At 39.6% G+C, this 24,801-nt stretch overlaps 1 protein-coding gene across 1 annotated transcript; it reads right to left on the bottom strand.

Moving 5' to 3' along the window:
- Nucleotides 1-472: 472 nt before the first annotated feature.
- FAM162B (family with sequence similarity 162 member B) lies at nucleotides 473-24,054 on the bottom strand. The gene is given in 8 exon segments (XM_050788878.1): nucleotides 473-971; nucleotides 16,083-16,191; nucleotides 19,209-19,317; nucleotides 19,467-19,729; nucleotides 19,731-19,759; nucleotides 22,385-22,409; nucleotides 23,636-23,814; nucleotides 23,959-24,054. Coding segments are annotated over 8 exon segments (909 nt in total). The 3' UTR covers nucleotides 473-872.
- Nucleotides 24,055-24,801: the final 747 nt, after the last annotated feature.

The raw sequence follows: 24,801 nt of genomic DNA, 5'->3' as shown, positions 1-24,801 counted from the left end.
AAAAGTTATTTTAGGGCTTAAACAAGTTTGAGGATCATTAATGTATACCATTTTCTTTCTCTAACATTTTTGTCGTTTTTAAAATTGCTATTACAATTACTGTTTTAGTACTTTACCATTTTAGGAATAGGTTTTAGAATTAATAATTCAACCTATTTCACCTAGTTACAAACTATGAAAAGAATAATCAGAGGTACTACCCAGTTGCTAAATACAGTGAAATTTTAGTTGAAAATTAGTTTTGATTTTAATGAGCCCTTAAAGATTAGTTCAACCTAATTTTAATGACATACACAATGTGCTCATTTTAGCATTATATGTAGTGGCCAGAAACTGTGCCAAATATCAAAATAAATTGTGGTATGTTTATCAACAGAATACAGCAGTAACAATGGATGAACTAATGGTACACACAATTTGTGGGTTAACCTTATAACTAATGTCAAGTAAAGAATCCACACAAACAAGTGCATAATGTACAAATATATTTATATAAAGTTCAAAAACAGGCAAAATGAATCAAAGGTGATGAAAGTCAGAAAAACTGCTATGTTTGGGAGGTAATGGCTGAGAAAAGGCAGGAATGAAGCTCTCAGGTGTTGCCGATATTCTACATCTTCACCTTGGCAGTTGTTACACAGGTGTTCACGACATAAATATCTATCAGACTGTATACACTTTTGTCCACTTTTTGAATGCATCGTATACTTCAGTAAAAGTTTACTAAAAAGTAAAAATAAAAAAGACGTTGTGCTTCTTGTTACCAAAATAAAACCATGGCAGATATTTTGGTAAATATTCTATTTTTCCCGTCTTCTACTGTTGCTGATGACAGGGATGGTATTCAGGTGAACACTTTGTTACTTATAATATCATTTAGCTTTAGCCTGTGCAGCCAGTGCAGCTTCTTCACGCCACTTAGCTTTCTTTGCCAAGTTCCAACTTGTTAAGGATTCATGTCGTTCTACAGCCTGTGGGGGAGGGGGGAAGAAATATATATATATAGTTATATATATAATACACAAAACTATATATATATTTATATATTATATATTTATATATTATAAATATATGTAAATATATAAAATATACTATATTAATATATAAATATATATAGTTTTATATATTATATATATAACTGTTACTCTCTGGAAACTGGAAAAATTTGTATTTCAGATAGAAATACACAGGAGAGAATAGAATTAGAAGTTCTAACATATGTTAATAATGGGAAGAGAGAATAGACTGAATGGGTAAAGAGGCCATATTCAAAGTTATGACAGCATAGACTTTTTCAGAAGTGAGGAAAGCTGTAAGTCCTCAAACTGAAAATTTAATATATATTGATGGATACCTAGTGTGCATCTCACACTTAATATAGCCAAAATAGAGAGTTGACATATTTTGTTCCCCCTGCCTACCAGTCTTTCCCTAGCCATACACATCTCAATAAATGGCAGTATCATCCACCTACTTGCTCGAGTCAAAAAACCCAGGCCTTTTCACTTCTTTATTCCATTTTCTTTTCTGCTTCCACAATGAATTCACCACAAAGTTCCATTCTTTTTACTTTCCCAAATTTATCTGAACTTGCTAACCTTTTCTCCATCTCCATCTGCCACAATTTCTTTAAGGTACATGCATTGTTATTAAAAATGAAAAATGAATTGGGGACGGGAAAGTGGGACAGTGGTGGGACCATTTAGAAGATATTACAATCAACCAGGCAATAGATATATATTGGTATGTCAGGAGAGATACTGAGGAGTGCTCCAATTTGGCTATATTTTGAAAGTGGAGCCAATGGGGTTGCTGATGACTTATCCATGAGCAGCTAGAAAGATAGAGTTGATATCAACTGAGAGGAGGAAGACAGTACAGAAAGCAGTGGCTTAGGGTTGTACGGGGGAAGATCTAGAGTTCAACTGTTGACACACTAAGTTTGAGATGTCCATTAGACATCCAAAGGGAAATGTTAAGTAAGCAACTGACTATATGAATTTGAAGTGCAGAAGGAAGATATTAGCTGAAATATAAATTTGAGAGTCCTTGGAATGTAGAAGGTATTTAAATCCAGAAGACTTGGTAAGATCATCAAGGGAGTGGGTATAGATAGAGAATGGAAAGACTAAAGACTGATCCATGGGGAGATTCCACTGTTATGAAGTCCAGGAGAATAGGAGAAACTGGCAGAGTAAACTTGGAAGACGTGGCCAAGAGACAACCTACGTGAGGGTGGTACCACGGAAACCAAGTGAAGAAAATGTTTCATAAAAGATAAACAATTTTCATTCCCAATGCTCTCACTTCAGAGCTTCTGAGGATTTTTATGAAAGGACAATGGCTAGTATGCATTCTCCAACAAAGGGTAAGTGAAAAATGCCACATTGGCCTATTCCAGTGTTTTCCATTTATAACCAGCTATTTCCCTATGTGCCAAAAATATTCTTTTCTTGGTTGAAGAATGGGGAGACTGGCTACTGTGTGCCAGAATTCCTGTAGAGGGGTGACTTTGAGGTGTAGGTAGACCAAATTCCTTTATAATCCTGATATTCTCAACCTAGACATATTTCAGCAGCTCCAGTAGATTGAACTCAGATTGAGCAGAATCCAAGGGAGGGAAGATACTGATTCGGCAGAAGAAAATATTTGCTAATCAGCAGAATTGTCAACTGCCTCTCCAAAATGTAATGAGATTTATCAGTACCCAAGTGTACAAACGTAGTGTCATATTGAGTCTAAATAAACAGTCTTCAAAGTAGGATAAGAACTACAATGTCCACTGAGGTCAAGAAAGCAATAGCAACACATTTCATCTTTTCTTAAAAAGAAAAATTGCTAACATTTAATAGAATAGTTGAGGAATAGAGAATTCCTATGTCAGAAGTTAGAGATATCTTGAAGAACCTGTGACCATTCTATAATACAGAAGAATATAAAAGCACATCTCACTTTGTTGTGCTTTGCTTTATTGTGCCTTTCTTTCTTTCTTTCTTCTTTTTATTTAAATTGAAGGTTTGTGGCAACCTTGCATGGAACAAGTCTATAGGCTCCATTTTTCCAACAGCATGTGCTCACTTCGTGTCTCTCACATTTTGCTAAGTTTTGCAATATTTCAAACTTTTTCATTTTCATGACATCTGTTATGGTCATGTGTAATCAGCGATTGCTGTTGGTACTACTGTACTTGTTTTAGGGTGCTACAAGTTGTGCCCATATAAAAGAGCAAACTTAATTGATAAACATTGTATGTATTCTCATCACCCACTAGCCAGTCTCCCATTTCTCTCCCTCTGCTTGGGCCTCCCTATTCCTTGAGATGCAACAATGTTGAAATTAGGCCAATTAATAGCCCTATAATGGCCTCTACATGTTCAAGTAAAAGAAAGAGTTGTACATCTCTCACTTTAAAAAACTAGAAATGATTAAGCTTAGTGAAAAAAGGCATGTTGAAAACCAAGATAAGTCAAAAGCTTGGCATCTTGTGCCAAACAGTTGACCACGTTGTGAATGCAAAGGAGAAGTTATTGAAGAAAATTAAAAGTGCTACTCCAGTGAACACCTAAATAAATCAAAACAGCCTTATTACTGATATAAAAACTGTTTTAGTGGTCTGGAAAGAAGATCAAACCAGCCACAGCATTCCTTTAAGCCAAAGCCTAATACAGAGCAAAGCCCTAACTGTCTTCAGTTCTGTGAAGGCTGAGAGAGGTGAGAAAGCAGCAGAAGACAAGTTGGAAGCTAGCAGAGGTTGGTTCATGAGGCTGAAGGAAAGAAGCTCTCTCCATAACATAAAAGTGCAAGGTGAAGCAGCAAGTGCTGATAGAGAAGCTACAGCAAGTCATCTAGAAGATCTATTATAGCTAACATCGTTGATGAAGGCTATGCTAAAAAACAGTTTTTCAATGAAGACAACATAGCCTCATATTGGAAGAAAATGCCATCTAGAACTTTCAGAGATAGAGAGAAGTCAATGCCTGGCTTTAAAGCTTCAAAGACAGGCTGACTCTCTTGTTAGGAGCTATTGGCAGCTGACGACTTTAAGTGGAAGCCAATACTCATTACCATTCTGAAAATCCTAGGACTCTTAAGAATTATAGTAAATCTACTTTGCCTGTGCCATGAATGGAACAATGAAGCCTGGGTGACAGCATATCTGCTTACATAGCTTTCTGAATACTTTAAGCTCACTGTTGAGACTTCTCAGAAACAAAAAAAGGTTCCTTTCAAAATATTACTTCTCAGTGACAATGCACCTGGTCACTCAAAAGCTCTTATGGATATTTACAAGGAGGTTAATGTTTTCATGACTGCTAATACAACATCCATTCTTCAGCCCATGGAAAAAGGTGTCATTTCAACTTTCAAGTCTTGTTATTTAAGAAATACATTTTGTAAGGCTATAGTTACCATAGATAGTGATTCCTCTGATGGATCTGAGCAAAGTAAATTGAAAACCTTCTGGAAAGGAGTCACCATTCTAGATGCCATTATGAATATTTGTGAATCATAGGAGGAGGTCAGCATTAATAGGAGTTCAGACAAAGCTGATTCCAATCCTCATAGATAACTTTGAGGGGTTCAAGGCTTCAGTTGAGGAAGTATGAGGAAGTAACTGCATATGTGATGGAAATAGCAATAGAACTAGAATTAATAGTGGAGCCTGAAGACAAAATTGAAGTGCTATAATCTCATGATAAAACTGTCACAAGATGAGTTACTTCTTACAAATGAGCAAAGAAAGTGGTTTCTTGAGATGGAAACTACTGCTGGGGAAGATGTTGTGAGCATTGGTGAAATTAGAGCAAAGGATTTAGAATATCACATAAAGTTAGTTAATAAAGTAGTGGCAGGGTTTGAGAGAACTGACTCCAATTCTGAAAGAAGTTCTACTGTGAGGAAAATGCTGTTAAACAGCATTGCATGGTACATGGAAATCTTTCATGAAAGAAAGAGTCAATTGATACGGCAAACTTCATTGTCATCTTATTTTAAGAAATTGCCACAGCCACCCCAACCTTCAGCAACCACCATCCTGATCTGTCAGCAGCCATCAACATCAAAGCAAGACCTTCCACCAGCAAGAAGATTACAACTCATTGTGTACTGTAAACATAACTTTTATATGCATTGGGAAATCAAAAAATTGGCATGTCTCACTTTACTGTAATATTCACTTTATTGTGGTTGTCTGGAACTGAACCCACAATATCTCTGAGGTATGCCTGTTTTCATTCATTTCAATACTGTTAGAATAGATATTAATAAATAAGAATGGTTTCTTGTTTGGCCAGAAAATGACATGGCATCTTTAAATACTTATATGGATAATTTTGTAAGCTTAAACAAAGTCTCTAAACAATTTATGGGGTTTTGAATCCATTTGGTACAAAATTCAAAACTACTATATCTTCCAATTATTTTGCAAGAATGAAATAGCTGAAGAACATCAGGAAGGGTAAGAAATTACTGGGCATATTTCAACAAAAGCTTTGGCATAGTTGGTGGATAAAATTAAGTATTAGCACCACCATTTAGTAATCACAGCTAAAGAGATATTTCTTTTACTGGATCTATGTACCAACAACATGTGGCATATTTTCAATTACAATATTATAACGAATATAAAATTGCAAAATTGTAGACAATAATAAAGCATTTCAATTATGTTATTACTTGAAAATATTATGTTAATATATAATATGGTATATTATATGTCATACATATTAATACAATTTTAGGGAAAATGTTTTTGTGTCATTCACAAACAAAGTGCAATTTATTGGAAGCATGCAGTGGCTCATGCCTGTAATCCCAGGACTTTGAGAGGACAAGGCAGGAGGATCACTTTGAGCTTAGGAGTTTGAGGCCAGCCTGGGTAACATGGCAAAAACTAATTTCTACAAAAAATACAAAAAAAATTAGCCAGGCATGGTCATTCATACCTGTGGTCCCAGCTACTTAGGAGGCTGAACCTGCAGAATCCCTTGAGCCTGGCAGGCAGAGGATGCAGGGAGCCATGATCGTGCCACTGCACTCCAGCCTGGGTGAGAGTGAGACCCTGTTCTCCTCCACATCCCTCCCCCCGCCGCCAAAAAAAAAAGAAAAGAAAAAACAACACAAGCAAAACACAATTTATGTAAATTAAAGAAAAAAGAGGTGGAGAGACCAACTGTGTCAAATGCTGATAGGTCAATGAAGATGAGTGTATCATTGGTGACCTTGAAAACAGCAGTTTGGTGGAGGGTTTGAGGCACCAGCCTGATCAAACAGGGAATGAGACAGGAAATCAGAGACAGTGTATATAGACAGATCTACTGAAAAGGTTTGCCACAGAGAAATGCAGCTATATCAAAAGAAGTTTTGTTTTTGGTTTTGAAGAGGGAAATAGAAACATTTCTATGTTTTGATAAAAAATGATACAGTAGAGAAGAAATAAAACTAATGACGAGCAAAGAAACCTGAGAATTCCTGGAATGAAATTCTTGAAAAGGCAAAATGGAATGGGATCCACAGCACAATTAATAAGAGCTTCTAGATTGGAGCAAGGATCATTTATAATAGGCAGAAAAGCAAAATATACAGGATTATGTGTCATAAGACTGGAAACTGCTCCTTGGGCTGCTACAATTCTCTCAGTGAGGTGAAAGGAAAGGTCATCAATGGGGAGGACTGTGGAAGTGTAAGGTCTGAGGAGACAGAAAGCATGAAATAGTTGGACGGCTAGACTTCTTTTCCTTTGTTTAAGAGGCATGTGCATTTTATTTTCTGCAAACTCTGCCTTTTTGTATCTTTTGCCCATTTTTTTTTAAATAAAAGGTTGTTGCTGTTTTATTTAGTGGAGCTCCTTATAATTTAAGAAAATTAGCTCTTAGTTTGTGATCTATTTTGTATTTCTCCCGGTTTGTCATTTGTGTTTTTACTTTATTTATGGCACTTTGTTACCAAGCAGAATTTTAAATACATTTATATGATTAAATTTACCTATCTTTTCTTTTGTATAGCTTCTCAGTTTTGTTCTATATTTAGAAATGTCTGCCCAACTACTCTAAAGAATTCCCTCATATATTCTTTTGGTGATTTTAAGGCTTCGCATTTAATGTGAAAATCTTATATCCAACTGCAATTTATTTTATGTAGAAAGTATAGTTGGAATGTCCCAATATCATTTCTTGACTAATTTATCTTTCTCCACTCATATACAGAGTCACTATTTCATATATTAAATCCCTATGTAGTGGGTTATTTATGTGATTTGAATTCAGTTCTATTAAGTTGCCTATTTGTATGTCAGTACTGCAGTTTTAATTATTGTTGTTGTTTTGTTTTAATATATTTTAGAGCTAGTCCTCCCTTAGAACTATTATTTTTAGTATTTCTTGTATAGTTTGCTTATTTTTATATATGAATTTTAGACTCTGTTTGTCTACCAAAACAAATCCTATTGCTGTTTTTATTGCAGTCATGTCAACTTTACAGACTTAGAGAAGTTTGCTGTCTTTAAAATGTCAAGTCTTCCTATTCCAAATAAAAATTTCTTAGGTTATACCTTTTCTTGTGACCACTGGTAGTGTTTAAAAGTTGCCTTTATATAGATATTGCTTGATTTTTAATTTCACTCTTACGTGCCTTAGCTTTTTTTTGTTTGTTGCTATTCTAAGTAGGGTCCTTATTTCTGATCTTTCTTTTCACTGGGTTTTGAATAAAGAGGAGAGTGAAAACTTTTAAATCTTGTCATATCTTGCTTAAAACTCTTCATTGGATTCCCCAATGTATTTTTAAAAACCTGAACTATTTGCAGTGACCCATAGGCCAGATACTATCTGGACTCTCCCTGTTTCATACCATCTTCTCTTTGCTCATTATACTCCATCCACACTAGCTCCTTTTTTATTTATTTATTTATTTATTATTATTATACTTTAAGTTGTAGGGTACATGTGCATAACGTGCAGGTTTGTTACATATGTATACTTGTGCCATGTTGGTGTGCTGCACCCATCAACTCGTCATTTACATCAGGTATAACTCCCAATGCAATCCCTCCCCCGACCCCCATCCCCATGATAGGCCCCGGTGTGTGATGTTCCCCTTCCTGAGTCCAAGTGATCTCATTGTTCAGTTCCCACCTATGAGTGAGAACATGCGGTGTTTGGTTTTCTGTTCTTGTGATAGTTTGCTAAGAATGATGGTTTCCAGCTGCATCCATGTTCCTACAAAGGACACAAACTCATCCTTTTTGATGGCTGCATAGTATTCCATGGTGTATATGTGCCACATTTTCTTAATCCAATCTGTCACTGATGGACATTTGGGTTGATTCCAAGTCTTTGCTATTGTGAATAGTGCTGCAATAAACATACGTGTGCATGTGTGTTTGTAGCAGCATAATTTATAATCCTTTGGGTATATACCCAGTAATGGGATGGCTGGGTCATATGGTACATCTAGTTCTAGATCCTTGAGGAATCGCCATACTGTTTTCCATAATGGTTGAACTAGTTTACAATCCCACCAACAGTGTAAAAGTGTTCCTATTTCTCCACATCCTCTCCAGCACCTGTTGTTTCCTGACTTTTTAATGATCGCCATTCTAACTGGTGTGAGATGGTATCTCATTGTGGTTTTGATTTGCATTTCTCTGATGGCGAGTGATGATGAGCATTTTTTCATGTGTCTGTTGGCTGTATGAATGTCTTCTTTTGAGAAATGTCTGTTCATATCCTTTGCCCACTTTTTGATGCGGTTGTTTTTTTCTTGTAAATTTGTTTGAGTTCTTTGTAGGTTCTGGATATTAGCCCTTTGTCAGATGAGTAGATTGCAAAAATTTTCTCCCATTCTGTAGGTTGCCTGTTCACTCTGATGGTAGTTTCTTTTGCTGTGCAGAAGCTCTTTAGTTTAATGAGATCCCATTTGTCAATTTTGGCTTTTGCTGCCATTGCTTTTGGTGTTTTAGACATGAAGTCTTTGCCCATGCCTATGTCCTGAATGGTACTACCTAGGTTTTCCTCTAGGATTTTTATGGTATTAGGTCTAACATTTAAGTCTCTAATCCATCTTGAATTAATTTTCGTATAAGGAGTAAGGAAAGGATCCAGTTTCAGCTTTCTACTTATGGCTAGCCAATTTTCCCAGCACCATTTATTAAATAGGGAATCCTTTCCCCATTTCTTGTTTCTCTCAGGTTTGTCAAAGATCAGATGGCTGTAGATGTGTGGTATTATTTCTGAGGACTCTGTTCTGTTCCATTGGTCTATATCTCTGTTTTGGTACCAGTACCATGCTGTTTTGGTTACTGTAGCCTTGTAGTATAGTTTGAAGTCAGGTAGCGTGATGCCTCCAGCTTTGTCCTTTTGACTTAGGATTGTCTTGGAGATGCGGGCTCTTTTTTGGTTCCATATGAACTTTAAAGCAGTTTTTTCCAATTCTGTGAAGAAACTCATTGGTAGCTTGATGGGGATGGCATTGAATCTATAAATTACCTTGGGCAGTATGGCCATTTTCACTATATTGATTCTTCCTATCCATGAGCATGGTATGTTCTTCCATTTGTTTGTGTCCTCTTTTATTTCACTGAGCAGTGGTTTGTAGTTCTCCTTGAAGAGGTCCTTTACATCCCTTGTAAGTTGGATTCCTAGGTATTTTATTCTCTTTGAAGCAATTGTGAATGGAAGTTCATTCATGATTTGGCTCTCTGTTTGTCTGTTACTGGTGTATAAGAATGCTTGTGATTTTTGCACATTAATTTTGTATCCTGAGACTTTGCTGAAGTTGCTTATCAGCTTAAGGAGATTTTGGGCTGAGACAAATGGGGTTTTCTAAATATACTATCATGTCATCTGCAAACAGGGACAATTTGACTTCTTCTTTTCCTAACTGAATACCCTTGATTTCTTTCTCTTGCCTAATTGCCCTAGCCAGAACTTCCAACACTATGTTGAATAGGAGTGGTGAGAGAGGGCATCCCTGTCTTGTGCCAGTTTTCAAAGGGAATTTTTCCAGTTTTTGCCCATTCAGTATGATATTGGCTGTGGGTTTGTCATAAATAGCTCTTATTATTTTGAGGTACGTTCCATCAATACCGAATTTATTGAGCGTTTTTAGCATGAAGGGCTGTTGAATTTTGTCAAAAGCCTTTTCTGCATCTATTGAGATAATCATGTGGTTCTTGTCTTTGGTTCTGTTTATATGCTGGATTATGTTTATTGATTTGCGAATGTTGAACCAGCCTTGCATCCCAGGGATGAAGCCCACTTGATCATGGTGGATAAGCTTTTTGATGTGTTGCTGAATCCAGTTTGCCAGTATTTTATTGAGGATTTTTGCATCGATGTTCATCAGGGATATTGGTCTAAAATTCTCTTTTTTTGTTGTGTCTCTGCCAGGCTTTGGTATCAGGATGATGTTGGCCTCATAAAATGAGTTAGGGAGGATTCCCTCTTTTTCTATTGATTGGAATAGTTTCAGAAGGAATGGTACCAACTCCTCCTTATACCTCTGGTAGAATTCAGCTGTGAATCCATCTGGTCCTGGACTTTTTTTGGTTGGTAGGCTATTAATTATTGCCTCAATTTCAGAGCCTGCTATTGGTCTATTCAGGGATTCAACTTCTTCCTGGTTTAGTCTTGGAAGAGTGTAAGTGTCCAGGAAATTATCCATTTCTTCTAGATTTTCCAGTTTATTTGCATAGAAGTGTTTATAGTATTCTCTGATGGTACTTTGTATTTCTGTGGGGTCGGTGGTGATATCCCCTTTATCATTTTTAATTGCGTCGATTTGATTCTTCTCTCTTTTCTTCTTTATTAGTCTTGCTAGTGGTCTGTCAATTTTATTGATCTTTTCAAAAAACCAACTCCTGGATTCATTGATTTTTTGGAGAGTTTTTTGTGTCTCTATCTCCTTCAGTTCTGCTCTGATCTTAGTTATTTCTTGCCTTCTGCTAGCTTTCGAATGTGTTTGCTCTTGCTTCTCTAGTTCTTTTAATTGCGATGTTAGAGTGTCAATTTTAGATATTTCCTGCTTTCTCTTGTGGGCATTTAGTGCTATAAATTTCCCTCTACACACTGCTTTAAATGTGTCCCAGAGATTCTGGTATGTTGTATCTTTGTTCTCATTGGTTTCAAAGAACATCTTTATTTCTGCCTTCATTTCGTTATGTACCCAGTAGTCATTCAGGAGCAGGTTGTTCAGTTTCCATGTAGTTGAGTGGTTTTGATTGAGTTTCTTAGTCCTGAGTTCTAGTTTGATTGCACTGTGGTCTGAGAGACAGTTTGTTATAATTTCTGTTCTTGTACATTTGCTGAGGAGTGCTTTACTTCCAATTACGTGGTCGATTTTGGAGTAAGTACGATGTGGTGCTGAGAAGAATGTATATTCTGTTGATTTGGGGTGGAGAGTTCTATAGATGTCTATTAGGTCTGCTTGCTGCAGAGATGAGTTCAATTCCTGGATATCCTTGTTAACTTTCTGTCTCATTGATCTGTCTAATGTTGACAGTGGAGTGTTGAAGTCTCCCATTATTATTGTATGGGAGTCTAAGTCTCTTTGTAAGTCTCTAAGGACTTGCTTTATGAATCTGGGTGCTCCTGTATTGGGTGCATATATATTTAGGATAGTTAGCTCTTCCTGTTGAATTGATCCCTTTACCATTGTGTAATGGCCTTCTTTGTCTCTTTTGATCTTTGATGGTTTAAAGTCTGTTTTATCAGAGACTAGTATTGCAACCCCCGCTTTTTTTTGTTCTCCATTTGCTTGGTAAATCTTCCTCCATCCCTTTATTTTGAGCCTATGTATGTCTCTGCATGTGAGATGGGTCTCCTGAATACAGCAGACTGATGGGTCTTGACTCTTTATCCAGTTTTCCAGTCTGTGTCTCTTAATTGGAGCATTTAGTCCATTTACATTTAAGGTTAAGATTGTTATGTGTGAACTTGATCCTGCCATTATGATATTAACTGGTTATTTTGCTCGTTAGTTGATGCAGTTTCTTCCTAGCCTCGATGGTCTTTACATTTTGGCATGTTTTTGCAATGGCTGGTACCGGTTGTTCCTTTCCATGTTTAGTGCTTCCTTCAGGGTCTCTTGTAAGGCAGGCCTGGTGGTGACAAAATCTCTAAGCATTTGCTTATCTGTAAAGGATTTTATTTCTCCTTCACTTATGAAACTTAGTTTGGCTGGATATGAAATTCTGGGTTTAAAATTCTTTAAGAATGTTGAATATTGGCCCCCACTCTCTTCTGGCTTGTAGAGTTTCTGCTGAGAGATCTGCTGTTAGTCTGATGGGCTTCCCTTTGTGGGTAACCCAACCTTTCTCTCTGGCTGCCCTTAAGATTTTTTCCTTCATTTCAACTTTGGTGAATCTGGCAATTATGTGTCTTGGAGTTGCTCTTCTCGAGGAGTATCTTTGTGGCGTTCTCTGTATTTCCTGGATTTGAATGTTGGCCTGCCCTACTAGGTTGGGGAAGTTCTCCTGGATGATATCCTGAAGAGTGTTTTCCAACTTGGTTCCATTTTCCCCCTCACTTTCAGGCACCCCAATCAGACGTAGATTTGGTCTTTTTACATAATCCCATACTTCTTGCAGGCTTTGTTCATTTCTTTTTCTTCTTTTTTCTTTTGGTTTCTCTTCTCGCTTCATTTCATTCATTTGATCCTCAATCGCAGATACTCTTTCTTCCAGTTGATCGAGTCGGTTACTGAAGCTTGTGCATTTGTCACGTATTTCTCGTGTCATGGTTTTCATCTCTTTCATTTCGTTTATGACCTTCTCTGCATTAATTACTCTAGCTATCAATTCTTCCACTTTTTTTTTCAAGATTTTTAGTTTCTTTGCGCTGGGTATGTAATTCCTCCTTTAGCTCTGAGAAATTTGATGGACTGAAGCCTTCTTCTCTCATCTCATCAAAGTCATTCTCCGTCCAGCTTTGATCCGTTGCTGGCGATGAGCTGCGCTCCTTTGCCGGGGGAGATGCGCTCTTATTTTTTGAATTTCCAGCTTTTCTGCCCTGCTTTTTCCCCATCTTTGTGGTTTTATCTGCCTCTGGTCTTTGATGATGGTGATGTACTGATGGGGTTTTGGTGTAGGTGTCCTTCCTGTTTGATAGTTTTCCTTCTAACAGTCAGGACCCTCAGCTGTAGGTCTGTTGGAGATTGCTTGAGGTCCACTCCAGACCCTGTTTGCCTGGGTATCAGCAGCAGAGGCTGCAGAAGATAGAATATTTCTGAACAGCGAGTGTACCTGTCTGATTCTTGCTTTGGAAGCTTCCTCTCAGGGGTGTACTCCACCCTGTGAGGTGTGGGGTGTCAGACTGCCCCTAGTGGGGGATGTCTCCCAGTTAGGCTACTCAGGGGTCAGGGACCCACTTGAGCAGGGAGTCTGTCCCCTCTCAGATCTCAACCTCCGTGTTGGGAGATCCACTGCTCTCTTCAAAGCTGTCAGACAGAGTCGTTTGCGTCTGCAGAGGTTTCGGCTGTGTTTGCTATTGCCCTGTCCCCAGAGGTGGAGTCTACAGAGACAGGCAGGTTTCCTTGAGCTGCTGTGAGCTCCACCCAGTTCGAGCTTCCCAGCAGCTTTGTTTACCTACTTAAGCCTCAGCAATGGCGGGCGCCCCTCCCCGAGTCTCGCTGCTGCCTTGCCGGTAGATCGCAGACTGCTGTGCTAGCAATGAGGGAGGCTCTGTGGGTGTGGGACCCTCCTGGCCAGGTGTGGGATATGATCTCCTGGTGTGCCTGTTTGCTTAAAGCGCAGTATTGGGGTGGGAGTTACCCGATTTTCCAGGTGTTGTGTGTCTCAGTTCCCCTGGCTAGGAAAAGGGATTCCCTTCCCCCTTGCGCTTCCCAGGTGAGGCAATGCCTCGCCCTGCTTCAGCTCTCGCTGGTCGGGCTGCAGCAGCTGACCAGCACCGATCGTCCGGCACTCCCCAGTGAGATGAACCCAGTACCTCAGTTGAAAATGCAGAAATCGCCGGTCTTCTGTGTTGCTCGCGCTGGGAGTTGGAGACTGGAGCTGTTCCTATTCGGCCATCTTGCTCCGCCCCCCGCTCCTTTTTATTTCTTAACACACCAGACCCTTTCTCATCTCTAAGCTTTGCACATGCTGTTCTTTCCTTCCCCTGGTCTTCTCATGGCTAGCTTATTTTCATCCTCCTCAGAGAGGACTTGCCTGACCACTCCATCAAAAATGGCCTCTCCTAGAGTGTTACTATTTTATCATCCTGTTCCTTTCCTTCATTGCACTAAGAATTCCTCAGATCTTTTTAGTTTATGTGTTTACTTGATCACTCTCCATTTTCCCTACTATAAAATACCTGTATTTTAATTCCATGATGTTCTAATAATAAAATGCAGAGTGCCTGGCATGTCTCAGGTGCTCAAAAGTGTTTAGTGTATTAATGATTGAAAATCAATGTTTGCTGTCACACTTTTGGAGAAGAGGAAACAGCAATAACTAATGCTATACATAAAACTCAATTTATTCTCAGTTGCTACTTTTTGTGTCAGATTCACACAGAGAAAAACCCTGGCTGTTGATTTATAGTAGAACTATATTTGAAATATGGAATTTTAATAGGAAATGAAAAAATCTTTCCTTCAATTCAAATCATATGTATTGAAAATAAAATGACGACATCAGTAGATCTCTAATAGGCCAACTTGCTCATAAAATATATATTAAGTGTAATTGGTCTTAATGTCTCATTTGGAAACTTGTGATTACTATTAAAAAACATTAAAGTGCCATTATAAATAAATTATTAGAGGGTGATTCTAAGTACACAAATTGTCTAATCAGTGTTTATCTTTTTGATGTAGCTGAGGCAATACACCAATCATCAAAATATTCCTAGAAACTAGAGAATCATCAATTTGGCAGGCAGTCATTTATTTAAGGTTAGGTTAAAAACAAAATATTATCAAAGTTATTTATTTACATGCTTGAGTGTTGAGTCCAGTAAACATTAAAAAATTTCTCATTTGGTGAGAACCATTTCATGGCATAGATTTTTTTTCCAGGCTAATAGGAATGAAAAGACATTTATATAATATCAGTAGGCTTGTAAGTCCTAATCCCTGCGTGAAGTTAGTGGGCTCAGATATACCTGGGCACCTGAGGAGTAAAGGACAGAATCACAGAATTGGGCAGAATAGTAAATAGCTAAGTATGCCCAGAGGGTGAGGTTTATGGAGCCAAGCAAACTATTATGAATGATATGTATGCACTATTGAAACGCAGTGTTCATAACCAAAAATGTTATAATCCAGGTCTAATGGCTTCAGTTGCAGGTGCCACGATGAGGAGGGGCACTGTTAAAATGGAGTGTGTTGAGAACAGCTCCAAGGTACAAAGAAGTTGTTAGAGTGGTTAAAACTGAAGAAGCAAATACTCTTAAGGATGTGTTAGAAATGTCAAAATACTTGTGGGGCTGCTCTTTGTGGTAAAAAGTGACCAGTAGATGGAAGGATTTTGGGAGGCAGAAAACAAAATTAGAGGGTAGTCAGCTCTTAATTTCCCTCTAGAGGTATTAAACAGAAACCACACATTGGGAATGGCAAGGAAAGGGCTGACATACAGGATCCAGACACACTAGATGACCTTGGCCATCACTTCCAACCTTTGCATTTCTAACTAGTTCGTATCTCTGTGCAACAGCTAATTGAGTTCCTGATATAATGAATGACCTAGTCTGGATAACCTTCAACGACAAAGTTCTCTGTCTTCTGCAGATTTTAACCAGGGTGTAAACTGTCTTGTTTTTGTTTTTAAGTTGAAACAAGCATTTGTCCCTCCCGGTCATATAGTGTTGATTTGTTGACTCAAATTTCCATGAACGAATTTGTCTCCAGTATTTTATATATATATGACTTCAAGTCTCAAAGACAAAATTGTTCTTATATTAAAAGACAGCAGTAATCCTGAATCGAGAGCAATGTCCATGACATTTCTTAAAATTCACCCTTTGGTCTAAGGAGGTACTCACCCTTTTGGTGAGATACTCTTTTAAGGAGGTACTTAAAAAGAGGTACTCACCCTTTTGGAGGTACTCACCCTTTTAACTGACTTGCCCTCTTAAGGAGGTACTCACCCTTTTGGCTGACCCTATCACAGCAAAGCAGGCGATAATTGTGAGTCCAATCATTATGTAACAAGCTTTCACTCGAGCTTTGTTTCTTGCAGTGACTATCATTTCTGGCCTAAATGAAGATGTGTATTTTGTTAAATATGTATAAGTAATATGGTTTTCTGACAGGCATGATAGATAATTTGCCTTGTAAACATTCCAAAAAATTCCCTGAATGCAAACTGCATTCGATGACATTTTCATGTGAAAGACATTGAAATGCTCGCTGGTTATTTTTACCAATTTCAAATTAACAAGTATTTATTCAGATCTTAAACTAATGTTAGCCATTATGAAACCACTGTATAGAATATTAGTTTCTAATTCCACGAAATATAACTACTAAAGAGGCTAACTTGCTCTCCATTGTTTTTATTCACTAAGTTGGATAAAGGAAGAGTTAAAGCATATTTAGCCTCTTTGTTAAGTAGGCTTTGTTTTCCATTTGAACAGTTTTTTTTTTTTAACTCATTTTCATCACTTTGTTTTTTTCACTGGCCTCCCAATCTCTTGTCCCTTCACATGCTACCCCAAAAAGACACTATTATCCAGTTCGTGAGAATGTCTGTTAGAAAAATATTTCCTTCATGACTTTTGCAATAATTTTTTTTAAAAAAGTGATCAAAATCACAATAATTTGCCAAAGAAAAAGATAAAAGAGACCTTCATTTTCATGTTATTATTATTCTGAAATTTGGTATACTTAAATTTTAGATATTCTTATTCATTCATAGTTTTATGCATGTTGTCCAAGATTTTAATACTACTACTTACAAAGCAGTGATACAAAAGCCATCATGCCTGTGGGACTTTTACGTTGAAATAAACTTTAACAATTTTCAATAATATGAAGTGGCAGTTTATGAATAGGCATAAAGAATTTCATTCATAAGAATATATTCATTGGCAGTCTTTTCTATCTATGTGAAGTTTAAATAGAGTGTAGTTGCATTGAAAAAAAAATCCAGAAAGACAAAGTTGCATTTTCTTTTAAAAATAGAAAACTTTTGAACTTTTCCACTGGTTGAAAGACTATAGAAAACTCCTATGTAGCCTATTTTCTTTAGATTTTAGGCAGAATGATGTAAGTTTTAAGATGTTAGTTGCAAACAGGTCCAATTAGTGAGTATGGAGAAATTATTAGATTATATTTGCTGCTAACTTTCATTCCAGATGGAACTTAGAAGCTCTGATCTTTTTTACCTAGTCATTTGTCTTTAATCTATTATAACAAATTAGTTTAGCACTGAGAAAAACAAGACAAAGTACAGTTATTATTAAACATAATTAGTGTATGATACAAAAATTATAGGTCACTTGTTCATTATATGTCCATTAAAAGGTAAAAGCTGTTTACATTGTAAGTGTGACACTTAGTTTAACAGGAATCTCTCTCTTAAATAGTAATGCTTAAAAAATTATAGAAAAATAATAAAATGAAAAATACTCAAATACTTTTTGTTTCCAATGCAAAACTGCAATGCTTTTTATAGGCATCTTGTTCTTAGTGAAGTGTTCCTGCTTATAATACATCTTTTGACTATGATCTTGGGGAAATTGTTTCTGTAAAATGAGTCTGTTCACACATACAGCTATGTTAAATGCAATACTGGGCATAGGTTTTCTTGACGAACAATATACAATAATGTTGGTTCTTTACACTCTTGATTGCTCGGTTAGGCCACTAGAAATAAAAATTCAAACCAATTGAGGGTGGTGGCTTTTTAATTTTAATTATTTTTTACTTTTGTTTGGCATTTAATGTATTAAATTTTCAGGCATCAATTACAATTCGATAACCAGAGCTTATGATGATAAAGACTTTTGTGAGGCTAAGTTTTGCTTTCAGCTAAGTCTGTAGTTTGGAGTGTATAGATCTCGTGGAAAAGTAATCTTAGAAAGTGCCTCTGTAGTTGAATAAATACTGAAAACGGATTCAAATGCAATGTTATTTCAAATTCCATGTCCATTTCCCATTTAGTGACTTGCTCCAATAAAAGAACGAAAATGCTTCAGAATTCATTATTGAGTGTACATTTCCCGCCATGTTCTCCCACCCCGCCCCCATCTATCTGAGATGCTTTGCTAACTGATAAACTGCAATTGTTTATAAACAATAACATTGCAGGCACCAGGTGAAAAACAGAAAAATAGGCCCAGTTTCCATTTTCCATTCTAATAGGCATTCATTACATTGTACAAATGCACAGAATCTCTAAAATCCTTCTTTCACGTTATGGCTTTAGTATTTTTTTTTAAGGTAAACTTAAAAAGTAGTAGATTGATTTTATTCTTAGTTTTTGTCCCTCTCTTTTTTACCCAATCCCTTGTAAAAATGCTGCAAACGTTTTTGGGCTTGGCAGAAACAGAAACTTTGGAAAGATTTTTTTTACAAGTTACATTTACTTATTATTAGCATTTAATTTACAGGTTACATTACTCTAGAGGGGGAGTTAATAGCTTGAGTTTTATCTTCTGTCTTGGTGGGTTTAGCATGCTGAAGACGCCCATGGTGCTGACTCCCGCGCATCCCACCCTGAGTAAACCCGGAGCCTCGAGGGCTGCAGAAACGCGTCCGCCAGGCGTCTCCTGCCCCAGAAGAGGAGGCCGCATGGATGCGGCTTTTTTTCCAGAGACCCGGCCCCGCCCAGCCGCCCCGCAAGCCAAGATCAGGGAACCCCTTCCTTGGGTGGGGTAGGGGGGCGCCTCCGGCCAAAGCGTGGATTGCCGTCTGGCGTCCCCGCAGCCATCCGGATGCTCGCGAGGACCGTGGCCTGTTTGGCACAAGAGCCCCACTGCCTCCCCGTTCGGGGCTTGCTGGGGACCGGCAATCTGGGCGATGCTGGTGTCCCCTGAGCCTCTCAGTTTTCACCCACCTTCTGCATTCTCCCTGAAAGCTTAGTTGACTCTTGACACACTGCACTGGAGGCGGGGTGTGTGTAGGTGAACTCCGTGTGTGGTGGGTGCTATTGCTAAGTGTTGCCACTGCGGCCGCTTTCGCTCCTAGGTGGCCGCGGTCGGAAGGTGGGTGACCCCGCACCCGAGCGGCCGGGGACCGACTCTCTTCCGCGCGGCGCTCGCTACACTTACGGGATCCGAGGCGGGATCTCCTCCATGGATTTGAAACGCCCCGTCCACAGCAGGATTTTCTTGTCGAACTGCGAAGGCCGGCGCTGCGCGGGAACTCGGTGAATCTCCCCTGCAGCGAAAGGAAACCAGATGGACGAGGGAACTGACTGACCGGCACAGAGGACCAGCGCGCCCTCAAACCGACTCCCGGGCCGGCCCCTGGCTGCCCTCCCGCAACCTCCCCGCTCCCAGGACCTCCCCGTCCGAGCCCTGGCTCACCGTGACCTTGGGGCCCAGAATTGCTGGGGGCCCCGCCGCTGGAGTAGCAGGGGAGACCCCGGGGCGGAAGAGCCTGTGCGGGCCGCCGCGTGGCCTCGAGAGGCCCCCCGGGGCCGCAGCGGACTGTTAGCCCGCGGCCGAGGCGCAGTAGGCTCCCGACTGCCCTGAGCATGCTGCCCGCTTGTCCCGCGCCGCACCCGCACCTCCGGACCCAGCCACAGGCGTTCTCCCCGCAGCTCTCCTTGTCCCGCCCTGCAGCGCCCCGGAGAGCCTGGGACGTGCAGCTGGAACCCCTGGCGCTCGCACCCTCAGTTCGCTGTCCCCGTCTCCGCCCCGGGCCAGCGACCCGGGATCAGGGCGTCAAGCCCCTAGGGGCTGGTTCCTCCGGAAGTCAGCCTGCCTCCGTTTGAAACAGGCTCACCACCCCCTGAGACAGTGCGTGCAGCTCCTTTTAAATTCTTTGTATTGAGTAGAAATGTGTTTCCGCTAGGCTTTTAGCCTTTGAGTCCATCGTTTGTTCCCCAGGAGAATAAATCTAAATCCTCTCCTCCAGGAAGAGACAACAATCCTCCAAGTGCAGGAAATGAAGACATTTCCCAGTAAGTGTAAGGGCACTCCACGAACTTCTGGATGAGATTTCTTGAAGTTAGCTCCTCACTTCATCCTCTCCCACCCCCATACCTTTTCTCTTTCCTATGGGAAACAACTCAGTTCCTCCAACTGTCTTTCTCTATCTTTTCTTCTTCTTTTCAGAGACAGCCGCTGGCTCTGTCACTCAGGCTGGAGTGCAGTGGCATGCTGATAGCTCACTGTAACCTCGAACTCCTGGACTCAAGTAATCCTCCCGCCTTAGCCTCCAGAGTAGCTAGGGCTTTGGTCGTGCGCCACCAAACTCCACTATTTTTTTTTTTAAGAGATAGGATCTCACTATGTTGCCCAGACCGTTCTCCAACTCCTGGCCTCAAGCTATCCGCTGGACTCTGCCTCCCAAAGCACCGGGATTACCGGCATGAGCCGCCATGCCAGCCTCCTACCTCTTCATCTCAACCCACAAACTCTCCACACTCTCTTCAACATGTGCCTTTCTTCTGTCACCTTCCACCATCTCCTCTATGCTAAAAGGTAGAAGAATCTATTATTTTCAGGCATTGAATGGTAACAGGGATTCAGATTCAATGATGGGAGAGAAGCGTTGTACAAGCAATTTACTGATCTTGTTCCACAGACAACAGACCTCCTGCCAAGTCAAAGTGCTCATCAGCCCAGCACCAGGCCCAGCTCACCCTCCTCTCCTGTCACTGCCTGTGAGGTTCCCTCCTTATCTAGACACTGCTTTACGCTTGTTGGATTTCTAGATATTTTTCTTCCTAACTAGACTGTCAGGCTCTTGAAGGCAATAACTTTTCTGTAACTGCCAGCCCAGTTTTTTTTTTTTCTTTTTACCTAACAGTGTTAAACAAAAAAGGAGGGGTTAATAGCTCTGTGAAGACATGCATTTAGAGGAGCGCTTGCAGAGGGACCATGGACTTTGCCTTCACACCTAGGTTTAAATCCTAGATTTGTGACTTAAAAGTTGCACAATCGTGAGCAGTAAATCATTTAAGTTATAAGGCTTGGTCTCTTTTGTAAAACCAGAATTCCTATCTTTTAGATTTATTCATGCGATGACCACCAATAACCAACTATGTGCCGGCTACCTCTCAGAGCTGGGGATAGAGCGGTGATGACATCAGGTGAGGATGAAGAAAAATAAAACCAGGTGAAAAAAAATAAGCAGGAGTAGAGTGAGAAGATATTAGAAAGCATGGTTAGCAATGTCCTTCTAAATGTCCCTGGTGTGTAATAATACTTCAGAAAATAATGGTTTCTTTCCCTTCACATTGTTTAGTCCCAAAACACAAGGGTACTTTAATTTATGATATCTCCTCTGGGGAACTAGGAGCTCCCTGACCTTCGGGATTTGTTATTATATTCCCAAGATATAGCTGAAAACTTGGCACTTAGTATATATTTAATAAATATTTGTTAAATAAATGAATAGATGAATACAAGTCTTTGAAAACAGAATAGTCTGCACCTAGGCTAGTTTAAGAAAAGACTGAGATGCGGCCAGGCACGGTGGCTCATGCCTGTAATCCCAGCACTTTGGGATGCCGAGGTGGGAGGATCCTGAGGTCAGGAGATCGAGACCATCCTGACTAACATGGTGAAATCCCGTCTCTAATGATAAAAAAAAAAAAAAAAAAAAAAAAAATTAGCCCGGGCATGGCGGCAGGTGCCTGTAGTCCGGCTACTTGGGAGGCTGAGGCAGGAGAATGGTGTAAAACGGGAAGGCAGAGCTTGCAGTGAGCCGAGATCACACCACTGCACTTCAGCCTGGGCTACAGAGCGAGACTCTGTCTCAAAAAAAAAAAAAAAAAGACTGAGATGCTTGAGGACAATCTATGTCCTTTTAACCTTCATATGTCCAGTGTATCATGTTCCTTACCACATGGCAGTCTCCAAATAAATATTTATAAAATTCAACTGAATGAATTCCTGCCTGAGAAAGTATGTTACCATAGCTAATACTGCTCTTCCATTATTAAATGTGTTTTTTTCTATTAGTATTTTATTTGTCTTCACATCACTGAGAGGGAGTATCCATAGAGCTAGCGAAAGCCACCTCTGAGAAACAACCAATTGTTAATAATTCACTAAGAAATATTAAACAAGGGAAATACGTTTATTTCCCTGGAGGGAATCAAATGTCATACATATACACAGGGCTTCTATTTCGAGCTTCTCCAGTATTGCAGAACTACAGGTCAACAGAATAAGCTCAAGTCATGAGAGAAAGAACAATTTGCTGTTCTCTATCCCTGACGGGATTAAAATATCACTATTTGGCAGTGGTCTTCATAAAATAAATTACTTACAGCTGCATTAGAGATTTTTTCAGTTCTATAATTAGAACAAATTTAAAAAATTTGAATAAACTTTTAATACAATAATACACTAATTATATTCGTTTATTTCTTTTTCTAATGAGGATAGCACATTTTTATTTTATTTATTTTATTTTTCGAGATGGAGTTTCCCTCTGTTGCCCAGGCTGGAGTGCCGTGGTGTGATCTCGGCTCACTGCAACCTCTGCCTCCTGGGTTCAAGTGATTCTCCTGCTTCAGCCTACCACTAGATGGGATTACAGGCACCTGCCACCACACCCGGCTAATTTTTGTCGTTTTTTAGTAGAGATGGGGTTTCACCAGGTTGGCCAGGCTGGTCTCGAACTCCTGACCTCAGGTGATCTGCTTGCGTCTGCCTCCCAAAGTGCTGGGGTTACAGGCATGAGCCACCATGCCTAGCCAGCACGTTTATTCACTAAACAAATATTGATTGAGTGCTTCCTATGTGCTGGATACTGTTTTATTCCTGAGGTTATAGCAGGTAACCAAACAAAAATCTCTGTCCATTACAGAGCTTATTAATCCATGTGGTTTTAGTTTACTCACTCTGTTCTACATTATTTTTCATTTCAAAGGTTCATGTAATTTGCAGTTTGTTTGAACATATGATTGTCAGTATTGTTCCTTCAAGCCTTGTTTTTGATTAGAATGGCTCACATGTTCATTTTCTATAGCTAATTTAGTTACTTCTTAAGATACACTGTTATAACTAGGACTAGATTTTAAATAAAGTAATTCCATAAACACTGGAGACTGTGGGTAATTTTTTTTTTCTTAATTGGAAACTGTGTGCTTCTTGCTGGACTAAGGCAGAGGATGCAAAGACAGAGCTGTAGTGCTGCTCCTGAGGAGTTCTCAGTCTAGCTGGGATGAGGTTCCCTCATCAGAAAATGACTTGCTCCCAAAGGAAGGCCTGAGCGGGACTTTAACTAACTTGTTTTTCAATCCCCTGCTAGTCTTTCTGTAGGGAAAGTGCTGAAGTGACAGTTTATCTCTAAACTCAGCTCACAGGGGTTTCCAGTGCTTGGGGTAACCTTATTAAGTGGGTGGTCCAAATGAGGGCCTGATTATTCATTAGGCACCAAGCATATGCTTAGGACACCAACAACAGAAAAGGCACCGAAAACATGAGGGAGTGTTTTGAAATTATTCTGAAATTTAGAATTAAAACAACAACAACAGCAACAAAAACCAAAACAAACAAAACAAAACAAAACAAACCTCATGGGAGCACCAGAAATTTGTAAAATGTCCTCACACTTGTTTTCTGAATATGTATTTACATATGGGTTGATGAAGGCCATAGCATTTTCAGCACTGAGGATGCCAAAGGTCTTAATTTGGCCTAGGTTCTTAGGGTCAGAGCTGATGATAACATCAGAACTTATTCTGGTTGTGATCTTTTTTTAAAAAAACAACCGTAAATCAGATCATCTGTTTATCTTGGCAAAACATTCCAGTGGTTCCAAGCACATTGTGCTTAGAATAAAATGGAAACTCTTTACCAGGGTCTACAGGGCCCTGTATGACTTGGACCTGCCTACCTTTTCAAGCTCAACTCCAGCCACTCCCTCTTTTCTATATGGTCCAGTCACACAGGTCTCCTTTGACTTTCTCAAATGGGGAAAGCTTGCTCTCATGTCAGGTCTTTTCATTTCCTTTCATCTCACATGCTCACTTCTTCCTCATTTTTTTTTTTTGTTTTTGAGATGGAGTCTCACTCTGTTGCCCAGGCTGGAGTGCAGTGGCGTAGTCTCAGCTCACTGCAACCTCTGCCTCCTGGCTTCAATCAATTCTCTGGCGTCAGCCTCCCATGTAGCTGGGACTACAGGTGCATGCCACCACGCCCTGCTAATTTTTGTATTTTTAGTAGAGATGGAGTTTCACTATGTTGGCCAGGATGGTCTCAATCTCCTGATCTCGTGATCCACCCGCCTCCGCCTCCCAAAGTGCTGGGATTACAGGCGTGTGCCACCACACCCGGCCATCTTCCTCATTTTTTAGGTCTCAGTATAGCTGTCACCACCTTCTAGAGGCCTTTCCTGTCCAAGCTAGTGAAAGTTGCCCTACCCCTCCTCCCACCCTCTATTTCATTACCGTGTTTTCTCCTTGGCAATTGCCAATCTCTGTGTGTTGCATACATGCTTTGTCTCGAAATGCAATCTCCATGACCAGGGAAACCCTGATGGTCTCGGGACATCACTATATGATGGTCAGGATATAACACAGTACCTAGCACACTTGCAGATTCTCAAATATGTGTTGGATAAAGGAATGGATGGATGACAGATATTGCCTGACCTCATTCCAACAGAGCTCTCAAAAAAAGAAGCATATTTTAAATTGTGTCCATTTTTGTCTTTTCCTCTTTATACCTCAGCTCTTGG

The sequence above is a fragment of the Macaca thibetana genome, chromosome 4 (assembly GCF_024542745.1).
Source record: "Macaca thibetana thibetana isolate TM-01 chromosome 4, ASM2454274v1, whole genome shotgun sequence".
In the NCBI taxonomy this organism is placed as follows: Eukaryota; Metazoa; Chordata; class Mammalia; order Primates; family Cercopithecidae; genus Macaca; species Macaca thibetana.
Note: the sequence above shows the minus strand (reverse complement) of the source record. Positions and strands in the feature narration are given on the sequence as shown.